Raw genomic sequence first — 13,036 nt, forward strand, 5'->3', positions numbered from 1 at the left:
ATCAGACCACTTATTTGGGTGCCCAATATGGATTTAGGCCCTACATTTTAGGCAGCTAAGTTTGAGAAAATTGCCCACAGGTTCCATTTCTGGCTGTACGGCTGTCTTGCTATGTAACCTTCACCTCTCTGTGCTTGTCTGCCTGTCTCACCAACTGTGAGGGTGAATAGGGTGGTGTCTAGGGTGACCAGATGTCCCGATTTTATAGGGACAGTCCCAGTTTTTGAGTCTTTTTCTTATATAGGCTCCTATTACCCCCGTCCTGATTTTTCACATTTGCTGTCTGGTCACCCTAGTTGTGTCAGTAAGTTGTGGCAAAGATGAAAAGCCCCTAGAAATGCCTGATACAATCTAATGTGTCTACTGTTCATAAAAAGAACATGCATCACTCAGTTTCCTTCTGGCTAGAACATTTATCCTCTCATTGCATTTCTACAATCACAAGTCTGAGAAGAATATGCAAAGGGGTGAACTTGCAGATCTAAATGATGGTTTTCCCCTTCATCATCTGGGACACATGCACTCCCACTGGGACATCCCCATCCATTACCATATAAATTAAAATTACCAGGGGAAGCAGGATTGCTGCTTCCATAAAGCTTTACTCAAGAAAAACTCTTGCAGCAAAATCTCCCATTGCCATTTCCAAAAAGACAGCTGGCTGCAATCTGTGTCTTAATGAGGCTGAACTTTAAAGTGAAAACTCTCTGCTTGAGTCCTTTAACCCGGCATTCTCATTAATTCCACCTGTAATGAAGGCTACAGTGGTTCATGGACAGCAGGAATTGTATTTGTCTCGCACAGTCCTGTCACCCTCCTGATTTCAACTGCAGAAGTAAATAAAAATGATTTACCATGGATACATGCGAGTCTATTACTGAAAACAAAATGATTCTGCGGAAGTTTCCTTTAATGAATCATAGATGACTGAGAGGCTCTGTGCGGCACTCTCCAGCTGGGGTATTTTTCATTGCTGATGGCTTGATAATGCAGGTTCCATTTTTTACCCTTTAGTTACTGATGGTTAAGTGTGATGTGAGGGCTAAGGATTATTTTGGTTGTTCTCCATGACAACACCAGTTACAATAACAAATTTCTTCCCTGCAAGCTGGACAATTGTCATGTCATGGTCTCCCCAACCTAACCTCTGTGGAGTGACTGCATTTGTGGAGAAAGATTATGTGTCTCCCTGTTCATAGAATCATAGAATATCAGGGTTGGAAGGGACCTCAGGAGGTCATCTAGTCCAACCCCCTGCTCAAAAGCAGGACCCATACCCAATTAAATCATCCCAGCCAGGGTTTTGTCAAGCCTGACCTTAAAAACTTCTAAGGAAGGAGATTCCACCACCTCCCTAGGCAACGCATTCCAGTGTTTCACCACCCTCCTAGTGAAAAAGTTTTTCCTAATATCCAACCTAAATCTCCCCCACTGCAACTTGAGACCATTACTCCTTGTCCTGTCCTCTTCCACCACTGAGAATAGTCTAGAACCATCCTCTCTGGAACTACCTCTCAGGTAGTTGAAAGCAGCTATCAAATCCCCCCTCATTCTTCTCTTCTGCAGACTAAACAATCCCAGTTCCCTCAGCCTCTCCTCATAACTCATGTGTTCCAGGCCCCTAATCATTCTTGTTGCCCTTCACTGGACTCTCTCCAATTTATCCACATCCTTCTTGTAGTGTGGGGCCCAAAACTGGACACAGTACTCCAGATGAGGCCTCACCAATGTCGAATAGAGGGGGACGATCACGTCCCTCGATCTGCTCGCTATGCCCCTACTTATACATCCCAAAATGCCATTGGCCTTCTTGGCAACAAGGGCACACTGCTGGCTCATATCCAGCTTCTCGTCCACTGTCACCCCTTGGTCCTTTTCCGCAGAACTGCTGCCTAGCCATTCGGTCCCTAGTCTGTAGCTGTGCATTGGGTTCTTCCGTCCTAAGTGCAGGACCCTGCACTTATCCTTATTGAACCTCATCAGATTTCTTTTGGCCCAATCCTCCAATTTGTCTAGGTCCCTCTGTATCCTATCCCTGCCCTCCAGCGTATCTACCACTCCTCCCAGTTTAGTATCATCCGCAAATTTGCTGAGAGTGCAATCCACGCCATCCTCCAGATCATTTATGAAGATATTGAACAAAACCGGCCCCAGGACCGACCCTTGGGGCACTCCACTTGACACTGGCTGCCAACTAGACATGGAGCCATTGATCATTACCCGTTGAGCCCGACAATCTAGCCAGCTTTCTGCCCACCTTATCGTGCATTCATCCAGCCCATACTTCCTTAACTTGCTGACAAGGATACTTTGGGAGACCGTGTCAAAAGCTTTGCTAAAGTCAAGATACAATACATCCACTGCTTTCCCTTCATCCACAGAACCAGTAATCTCATCATAGAAGGCGATTAGATTAGTCAGGCATGACCTTCCCTTGGTGAATCCATGCTGACTGTTCCTGATCACTTTCCTCTCATGTAAGTGCTTCAGGATTGATTCTTTGAGGACCTGCTCCATGATTTTTCCGGAGACTGAAGTGAGGCTTACTGGCCTGTAGTTCCCAGGATCCTCCTTCTTCCCTTTTTTTAAAGATTGGCACTACATTAGCCTTTTTCCAGTCATCCGGGACTTCCCCCGTTCACCACGAGTTTTCAAAGATAATGGCCAATGGCTCTGCAATCACAGCCGCCAATTCCTTCAGCACTCTCGGATGCAACTCGTCCGGCCCCATGGACTTGTGCACGTCCAGCTTTTCTAAATAGTCCCTAACCGCCTCTATCTCCACAGAGGGCTGGCCATCTACTCCCCATGTTGTGATGCCCAGCGCAGCAGTCTGGGAGCTGACCTTGTTAGTGAAAACAGAGGCAAAAAAAGCATTGAGCACATTAGCTTTTTCCACATCCTCCGTCACTAGGTTGCCTCCCTCATTCCTTATAGGAATCCCCTGTTTCCCTACACTTGAACTCCACCAGCTTGGAAACCAGTTACCTTTGTCACCCTCCTCCATGTGATTAGATGTGCACAGAGTGGAGTGTATTATGTGTCCTCTAGAGGTAGCTACAATTATATTTCTTAGCACAGGAAGTCCCAACGGGACTACAGCACCCACGATCCATGCAAGAAGTTAGGTGAGTCTGTGGTTTGAAGAGTGCAAATTAGAGCACAGGGGACTGTTAGTTACATATCTCAAACGTTCTGTCCTTTCTTATGAACCATGAGCTCCACATGTCTACATGACGGCACCTCGACCTTCCACACAGGGCTGACGGGCTGAGATTAGCCAGCCACACCGTGATCAGTCTCTGGCCTCCTTAATCAGCCTGAAAGGGTCCCACAGAGCCACCAAGTGTCCCACACTTGAAGCTAAGCATGCTGCTTTGGCAGTGCTCTCCAGGCCCTTCTAAGGGAGGGTGGGGGGAAGGTGGGGCCAACAAAACCCCAGGCCTGAGGGGAAGGGTACACAGGAGACAACACAAACCCCCTGGTAGGGGTCGAAAGGGGGAACTAGGTATGGGGTGAAGAGGGGCAGAGGGCAGAGTCAAGGACACAAAGAACCCCTGGCTTGGGGTGGGAGCGGGGGACGGTGCGTGACCCTCCCGTATCGTTAATAACACCGCCCATCGCAAAGGACTTTACAGACCAGTGCACGAGGACCCACTTCACCCGGCGCAGAGCTGCAGCTACCTCTGGGGCGAAACCCGTCCGGCAGCGTGATCTGACTAGCACCCCCGCGCCCCCCCCCGTTACCCATAAATCCCTTCGGAGGCCGGCGGCGCTGCCCGACCGCTCCCGGAGAAACCCCAGCACGGTCGCCAGTGGCGAGCACGGGCCGGATGGGGGCAGGGCCAGCTGGGGGAGTGGGAGGGGCCAGCTGGGGGAGTGGGAGGGGCCAGCTGGGGGGGAGGCTGGGGGGGGCACTGCACAGGGGAACAGCCCGGGGTGGGGCCCGGGGTACATTCGACCGACCCGGTTTCTCCGGCAGTAACTCGAAGCCCCGCCCCCGCATAAGCCCCGCCCCCTGCTCCAAGCCCCGCCCCGTTCCCCGGAAGCCCCGCCCCCGGCGCCCCCGGGAAGATGGCGGCGGCCGAGGCGGAGGCGGCGGCGGCGCGGGCCCGCTAGCGGCGGCGCCGGGCCCATGGAGGCGGAGGGCGGGGCGCTGGGCCCCGGCGAGCGCTGGGCCCCGGTCGGGGCGGTGGCGGAGGCGGGCGCGGGCGAGGCCGGGGGCTCGGGGCCGGGCTCGCCGGGGGGCTCGCCCCGCTCGCTGCCGCGGCTCCGGGCCGAGCGCCGCCGCCTGCACGGGGCCCTGCTGGCGCTGGTCTCGCACTTCGCCCAGGTGCAGTTTCGGCTCCGCCAGGTGGCGCGCGCCGGGCCCGCCGAGCAGCAACGGCTGCTGCGCGAGCTCGAGGACTTCGCCTTCCGCGGCTGCCCGGCCGCGCCGGGGGACGGGCCCGGGGGGGCGCCGGTGAGTGCGGCCGGGGGGGCGGGATTCCCGGGGGGGGGCGGATTGGCCTGAGGGCGTGGATTGGCCGGGGGGTGTGGGTTGGGGGCTGGGGGGCTGGATTGCTGGGGGGGTGTGGGTTGGGGGCGGGGGTGGATGGGCCGGGGGGGGGATTGCCTGGGGGGGCGGGTTGGGGGCTGGATTGCTGGGGGGGTGTGGGTTGGGGGCGGGGGTGGATTGGCCGGGGGGGGCCAGGGGGTGGGATTGCCTGGGGGTGGATTGGCCGGGGGGGGCGGGATTGCCTGTGGGGGGCGGGCCGGGCTGGGGGGGATTGGCGGGGGGGGGCACAGTGTTGCTCCCCGCTACAGGCACAGCCTCAGGGGGCGCAGTGCCAGTGGCCCGTCTCCGCAGAGACCGATGCAGGGGAGAATTTGGAGCCCCCCGTCTTCTGTCCCGCTCCCGCCTTCCGCTCTGCGGAGCGGGTTGCTCTCGTGAGTCACGCTGGCGAGGAACCCCGTGGTCACACCCAGGAGAAGTGGAAGGGCACGGTTTGGAGAACCCGGTTTCCTGAACGGTGCAATTTACGGGGAACGGCTTCAAGGTCAAAGGACCCGAAATCCACAACTGACTCCATCAAATGGTTCAATCCAACCTGTGTGCATGGGGCTGGACTGTTCATGCCCAGGCTCTGGACTAATCTGCCCTTGGGCTAAAGCACTGTTTCGCTCCGGTTTCAGAGTAGCAGCCGTGTTAGTCTGTATTTGCAAAAAGAAAAGGAGGACTTGTGGCACCTTAGAGACTAACCAATTTATTTGAGCATGAGCTTTCGTGAGCTACAGCATCCGATGAAGTGAGCTGTAGCTCATGAAAGCTCATGCTCAAATAAATTGGTTAGTTTCTAAGGTGCCACAAGTACTCCTTTTCTTTCTTTTTTTTTTGTTTCGCTCCGGTGCACCCATAGTTAGACTCGGCTGCACAGAGTTTTCTTAAACGTGGTTGTTTCACAGCGTGGACAGCCGCTGAATGTGAAAGTTCACTTTTGAACCTCAGCCGTGAAGTGCCCAGTTAAAATGAGAAGGTACGGTGTGTCCAGCAATAGCCATGTGAAGGAAGCTGAAGTGATACTGCACTTCATCTTGTAGGATATATGATTCTGCCTGGCCTGCTAGCATTTCCCAGGAGCAGTACAAGACAGTCAGGATACAGCATCCATGTGAATTTCTCCAGTGTGATTCATTAGCTTAGATCACTGACAATGTTTGGTGTAACCTGCCTGTTAGCCTCCTGCATTACAGTTCCCTTTCCACTCGCATCAGAACAGGGGAAGTTGACCTTCTTCATTTGATCTTACACCTGTACAGATAAATTATGTTTACAGTTCCACACCCCTCTCCACCTTTTCCTCAAGCACAATGAACAAGGAGTGTTATAGCAAATTAGGCATGGGGCTGGATCAGGGTGCTGGGCTTAGCCAGGGCCCCTGCTACCAGCTAATGGAGAAGCCCTGTGCAAGGGGCCAGCTCACACTGGAGAAGAGGATGAGAGGGACAGGGAGGTTAATTGGGAATGTTGCTGCCTCTTTGCACATGGGAAATCTGGATGATTGCCATTTGCTTTTTTTAATGTTACTAAAAGCTGCTTAGCAGCTATTACATCACCAAAAACAGCAGGGCAGGGACTTAGAGCTACTCTCAGAAGCAAAGAAGCTTCATCTGTACCCCCACAATTAATCAGTTTTAAATAAGATACTGTTACAAGGCTTTCCCTACCACTCCAGTCTCCTACACCAAACCTTATTCCAGTGGCAATTTCCTGCCCATCTGCAGTTTTAAAATGCTCCAGTTTAATCTTGCTTGTTTGCTGCCCTGTGTTGAAAGTGGTGAGGATAGTGAGCAGAATGAACTCTGGCTCTTGGCTGAACTCTCTCTTTCTTGCTCTCTCTCTCATTCTGTCTGTAGGCATTAGTACTGCTTGCAAAGTTCAGATTGAAGTCAGGGCAGTTCAGATGCTTGCTTGGGACCCTTGATTTTCATGCAGGAGTAGAGATAGGGTTTGTGATCTTGATACTAATTGGCTTTGTATGTAATTCAGAAGGATCCCAAATGTCTGTGAGATAATGAGGTTTTATTTAAATAAATAAAATTTCAGCTACTTTGTTTGAGGAAAAATAACAACAAACACAAATCTAATTTAGAATGTAACTGAATATTTCTGCTTTTTATTCCCATGCTTAATATCTGGAGGCCTTGATAAGTGCTACTTTCAATATAAATCTACCTTTTGATTGAGATATAATAGGTTGCATTTGTTTCACTTATGTACAATTTTAGTGCATTATCCAGAAAACCTATTCCTGAAATACCCTTCAAGTTATACCAAGATAAAGTGCCATGCAGCCGTGACTCTTCTCTGTTATGTAGGGCGTGGTGTCAGGTTGCTGCTTCATTCTGAGATCTGTAAGAACTCCAGAAGTTACTATGAGACGTGATCATCATCTGACTGCTTACAACAAAATTCTTTACTTGCTGAGGTTTCTGACGAGTGAGACTAGAGTAGGGGGGTGCAAGACGCCTGCAGAAATGCTGCTTTTGTATAGAGGTGACTGGGCTGGAATTTCTTCTCACTGAAAGCCTGCAGCCTCTTGTCAGTGAGGGTGCACAGAACTCGCTAGTGGCATGGGCTGTAAGATTAACTGCCAAACATCCCTGGTGTAACAATCCTATCTCCAGGGCCTTGGCTATGAGTAGAGTGTTCAATTTCTTTTCCAATAAACTCATTTCAGGGGGAGTGGGAGAATCAGGAGCGAATTGAGGCCCGGAAGGAGAAGCAGCGAGAGCTGATTCTGCAGCTCAAGACGCAACTAGATGACTTGGAGACCTTCGCTTACCAAGAGGGCAGCTATGATTCACTGCCCCAATCCATGGTCATGGAAAGACAGCGGGTAAGGCCTCCGGATCCTCTGCCAGTGCCCTTTCTTAACACCAGCTAGTGCCTCCCTCAGAACACTAGCATGTGGCCAGTGCTGATTCAGGCAGCTGTAATACATCATCATAAGTCTGCATCCATGAATATAATCCATGGGGACTACTACAGTTTACTGTTAGTGGATAGAATAAAGTCCGGACTGGCTTCGCCCCAGAATAACTAGTGGGAAAGTGAAAGCAGCAATCTGGCTCCACAGGTGGGAGGGCCACATGAGATCATGACACTCATTATATGTAATGTTCTGCAGGTGATTATAGAGGAGTTAATAAAGAAGCTGGATATGAACTTGAACGAGGATATTGCCTCGCTGTCCCCGGAGGAGCTGCGGCAGCAGGTGGATGTGGCTGTTGCCCAAATTGTCAACCCTGCAAGGGTGAAGGAGCAGCTGTTGGAACAGCTGAAGACACAAATACGGGACCTGGAGATGTTCATCAGCTTCATTCAGGGTCCGTGCTGGGTTTTGCTCATACAATCAGGAGAGCTGCTCATTGGTGCAGCAGGGGCATCTTGGGTATAGCATGGCTTGAATCAGGGAGAGGAAGGATGCACACCTCAATGGGACAGAATCTGGCACAGAGCAGCACAGACCTCTCGGTGGTGAGGGATAGTGTGTGGAGACCCCGGGGCACTGATACATGTGATGCTGAGAGGCAGGGTGGTCACCCATGTGTAGAGGAACACGAGGCCATACTGACCTGCAGTCTGCAATATGTTGCCGAAATCTTACAGCTGATGTAGGGATGCAAAATAATGAACTGTTGGCATTGTGGGTTCCTCATTCTAGGTGAAGCTGGCCAGGTGGAGGATGGACAGTGTGCATGTTCAGGCAGGAAGCCTGGAAGTGGCCCCTACAAACCGAATGCCAGGCTGCCTTCCGGGAATAACAGAGGTGGGCAATTTACATGTGTTTGGCTCTTGCTGCTTCTCCTTTTGTTAGCCAGATGGCTTCCATCCTGCAGGAACTGGTGTCCCATCACTTCCTACATTCAGTGCTTTTCCCCTGCTAGTGGTGATTTCCCTTACCCTTTCATTGATCCAGACAATAAGCCAGAAACCTTATGTTTGACCTCTTGCCTTTCCCTGTTAGCCAGTGTGATTGTACAGTGAATGTGCACCAACACATCATTGAGGGATAGGGTTGCTCTTCAACGTGGAGCTCACAAAAATGAGGGGCTTCTGATAATTATCTAGCAGCAGACATAATGCAGACAAGGTGCTGTGCAGTCTCTCCTGACATGCTGTAGCTTTACCAAAGCAGCTCAGTCTTGGCCTGCACCACTCCAGCTGTTCTAGTCCTGGACTCTTCATCAGCAGAAGTCGCTGGCTGGTGTATCTATTGTTCGTTACAGTTTACAATGAGACCACCAACTTAAGAGCTTGATTTGGTCCCAGGTTCTGGCATGAGCAGGCCAGGTTATTCCCTGAGACAACTAGTTCCTTGCACATGAGCAACTTCCTTCCACAAAAGCTTCTGGCACCCTGTCATTATCCTTCTGATACTGGGATATCCACAAATCTGTGTCTGAAACTCCCTCTCCCCTCACTAGAGGTCTTAAAATTCTGCTATGGTCACTTGTGCCTGCTAAAAGAGCACCCCTAGTAGGATTCATTCTCTGCCACGTGATTTAAGGTGGATAATGCTGTTTGAGAATGGGACACATGAATATCTGATGCCCCATTTTCCAGTTTGCATGAGTGCTGAGAAGCTGCCACTCTCTCTTGAGCAAAGCCACATGAATCACCCAGCCAGCAGCACCAGAGCGAAAGCATCCCCTAGTGGAGTGGCTGATGAGCTCCCTGCTTATAGGAATAAGCATAGATAAATCTGATTCTCTAACGGCAGCATTCCTCCTTTTCCCTAATCAAACAGTGAACCCAGAGGATGCCAGAAAGATGCGAGAAACAGGCCTGCACCTTATGCGTCGCATGCTTGCTGTGCTGCAGATATTTGCTGTCAGTCAGTTTGGCTGTGCTACAGGTCAGATCCCCCGCACCCTCTGGCAGAAGGACCAGGCCAGTAAGGACTATTCTCCCTTAATTAAGAAACTGGAATTGTCTGTAGACCAAGTGAGGCAGCTGGCACTGAAGCACCAGCACCGGGATCATGCGCTCAGCTATTCCAGCATGCAGGATGTCTCCTTGGGAGCAAGAGATGAGCTGACGCTGGCTGTGCGGAAGGAACTGACCACTGCTATACGAGACCTGATGGCTCATGGGCTCTGTGCCTCTTCTCAAGGGATGAGCTTGGTGTTGGCACCCATTGCGTGCCTGATTCCTGCACTTACCTCGTCGCCACAGACCATGCACCCCTGGGAACTCTTTGTGAAGTATTACAACGCCAAGAACGGCCGCGCCTTCGTGGAGTCCCCAGCGCGCAAGCTCTCCCAGTCTTTTTCCCTTCCCGTGATGGGGGGCATCACTGTGACCCCCAAGCAGAGCCTGTTAACGGCTATTCACACTGTCCTCACAGAGCATGATCCATTCAAGCGCAGTGCGGACTCTGAACTGAAAGCCCTGGTGTGCATGGCATTAAATGAACAGCGTCTGGTTTCCTGGGTGAACCTGATCTGCAAATCTGGGGCTCTGATACAGTCTCACTATCAGCCCTGGAGCTACGTGGCCAGCACAGGCTTTGAGAGTGCACTCAACCTTCTCAGCCGCCTGAGCAATCTAAAGTTTAACCTTCCTGTTGACCTGGCTGTCCGGCAGCTGAAAAACATCAGAGATGCTTTTTGATGTGCCCTTTCCGGATTAGCCCCCTTTCCCCCATAGGAATGTATTAACTTACTTGCTTAGAGGAGGAGCCTTGTTTATGACCAAACTTTCCCCCTTTGAAGCTGGTTGTGTCTACTGGGATAGCAGTCTCCTGTCTTGACACTGGAAACCTCCCTTACAAGATTGCCTGTGAGGAAATGCTGCAGATGTTTGGGTTGTGTGCCACTCGCCCAGGCCTATGCTAATGCAGCTCCTAACAGCAGAGCTGCTGCACCCCATCTGCCGGTGCCTTGCCTCTGTCACATGCATTAGGAGTGAACCACTGTCTGAAGTGCAATAAACAGGGCCTGATTTTACAGCCAGTGCATCGGAGCAGCTCCCGTGGAGTTCAGTGGAAGCGGTTCCTGTGCTGTGGCTGCACGTCAGTCCCCAGAATTTTAGTCTAAAAGCTGTCACTTGTGGCATTTGGCTGTTTCACACAGAGCTGGGTGCGGCTTTTTGACAGATATACCTTCCTTCTGCTGCTTAGGCTTGATGTAACGTGACCGGTGGTGGAGTCAGACATCCCCTCCCCCATGTTTATGTAGATTTTGAATGTACAGGAGGCCTGGGAACAGTTTCTGCCCTGAGCTATAGTTGCCTATTGGTTTGTATCTTGCAGGATTAGTGGCTGCAGAGGTCCAGACATTGAGATTCTTTGGACTATGGGGTGACAGGTGACTCGATTGAGCATTCAGGTGCATTGTGTAAGAATCTCAGCTCCCTCTTGGAGCTTTGGTCAAAGCCCTGAATACCATCAGGCCAGGGTTTCACTGCAGATGCATTGGTTTAACAACTGTAAACAAATATTTCATTTTCCAGTTACTGTGTTTAACTTGAGTTAATTATTAGCCCCTGCGCTGCAAGAACAGTTGCTCATATGGCTCCTTGTAGAAAATAAATTGTAGTAGTTACAGATGTCTGATATTCCCAGTGTAATTCCTGAAAGCACTTCTGTGGTCAGTATCTCTTGGCCAGAACTTTCTACATCTAGTGTATTTGGTTATTGTGTAACTGAGCATTTTCTGCTGGTCTGAGGGCAAAGCTTCCTGCACTGGTTACAGGTAGGTCTGCAGTCAAATCAGTCAGCGCTGTGGAAGTAGTAATCTGCAAGAGAAAATCACTTCTGGCATCAGAAGAGAACTGAGGCTTTGACTGGAATAGAGCTGAGGGGAGTGGTCTCCTTTGTACATGCATCAGTGATGCCCTGAGCAGCAGGTAATGGAGTGTCTCACTCTGGCCTCCTGTTCCCTTCAGCTTCCTGGCAAAACAGCAACATCTGAGTCTCAGGCACATGGGAGAGGGTTGGGAGTGACTATTCCAATTGTACATTTAGTAGCTAGAAATAGGGCTGTCAAGGTAGTTTCTTTGTTCCCAGTTTCCCCACTGTTCATAATAGCTCTCTCTTTGAAGCTTGAAAAGGAATGTTTTCTTACTACCAGTTCCTCTCAGTTGCACGCACAGTTTAGTGAAGTCGGGCTGCTGGCTTCTACTTATTTCTGTCTAAAAAGCATTGAAACTATTTGGGAAAACATCTAGAATTACATAGACTGACACCACAGATTTTGGACATTGAGCGCTGGGGCCCATCTGCTCTCATTGAAGTTAATGACAAAGTTGCCACTACAGAGAGACCAGAATCTGCTCCTTCCCCCCCCCCCCCCCCAAAAAAAAATTATTTGCCTGTTTGGAGCAGAGTGAAATTTACAGTACACTATAAGGAGGGTGTTAGTTTCTTTGAAGAATTAGTGGTTAGTAACCCATTCCTCCACATGTTTTTAATGCAGAAATAGTTTACTGTAATATAATGAAAACCAGCAGCAGTGACTCTTACATATGTGGAAACTGTTTTCATGTTGTACCCTTCAGTTATGAAACTGTTCATGTATTTTCAGAGGCTTGTCTAAGGGTGAAAAATTCCAAGCTCATTTATCCAGATAAACTTGTCTTCCTGGACAGCAAAGTATAGAATTACCAATGACCAACCACATTAAGATTAGCTGGAGAGGCAAGATTTAATTCAAGAATAATTTTCATGGAACATTCCCCATTCTGGTTTTGTTATTTTTTGTCTGAAATCTGCATGTTTTTGTTAAATCTGTGGCAGTTATAAATAAGTTGGCAGTTGAAGTGTCTGATTGCTGGAAAGGCTTTTCTGGGGACCTGAATGGTTCCATAAAGCATCTTGTCTTCAGGTTTTTCTAATTCTTAACTCCATTTTGTGTTAACAGTGCTATGCTGGAGAAGTTTATGTTGTATACTAGTTCAGAAATCTGCTTTATTTCTGATGTTGATTTAGTTCTGATTTTAGGTCTGTGCATATGTGCAATAGGATGGATGTATTTGTGTTGTGGAGAGTATAATATCTATTGACGATAATAAAAGTCATGGTGGTTTGTGTATGTTTTATTACGTGTACATTAATAGATAAACTGTTAATGCACCCTCTCCTTCCTTCTAGACTTTGAATCTTTGGTTCATACCTACAGCTATTACCTTTATAGCTTGTATGCTGCACCATTATTTAGGAACAGAACATTGGTAACTAAAAACTGGGGTCGGTAAGGACACAACTGGGCAGCACCAGGGGCAGCTGATGTCTTAATAGGAAAAAACACCCCAAAACTTCTGGACGGTCAAGTGCACCCCTTCCCCAGGGGCTCAGGGGTGGGGCGAGGAAGAGGCTACCTTGGCCTTGAGGGCTGGAGTGGAAAGGATTGTCCATTTTAAAGTTTGCACGCCTGTCTGGAGTAATAGCTTAGCTGCCCCGTGGGAAAAAACGTGGAGGGGGGAAGATGCTACTTCTCCATTTTGTGGGGGTGAGGGGCCGGGAGAGGCAGGGGGGTCGGTCGGGGTCGC

At 49.9% G+C, this 13,036-nt stretch overlaps 1 protein-coding gene across 1 annotated transcript; it reads left to right on the forward strand.

Moving 5' to 3' along the window:
- Nucleotides 1–4,059: 4,059 nt before the first annotated feature.
- On the forward strand, nucleotides 4,060–12,579 carry RUNDC1 (RUN domain containing 1). Its single transcript, XM_073325574.1, has 5 exons — nucleotides 4,060–4,462; nucleotides 7,221–7,379; nucleotides 7,671–7,869; nucleotides 8,208–8,312; nucleotides 9,294–12,579. Exons 1-5 carry the CDS (start codon nucleotides 4,136–4,138, stop codon nucleotides 10,157–10,159), a joined length of 1,656 nt encoding a protein of 551 aa, XP_073181675.1. The 5' UTR covers nucleotides 4,060–4,135; the 3' UTR covers nucleotides 10,160–12,579.
- Nucleotides 12,580–13,036: the final 457 nt, after the last annotated feature.

This window comes from Lepidochelys kempii, chromosome 27 (genome assembly GCF_965140265.1).
Source record: "Lepidochelys kempii isolate rLepKem1 chromosome 27, rLepKem1.hap2, whole genome shotgun sequence".
Classification (NCBI taxonomy): Eukaryota; Metazoa; Chordata; order Testudines; family Cheloniidae; genus Lepidochelys; species Lepidochelys kempii.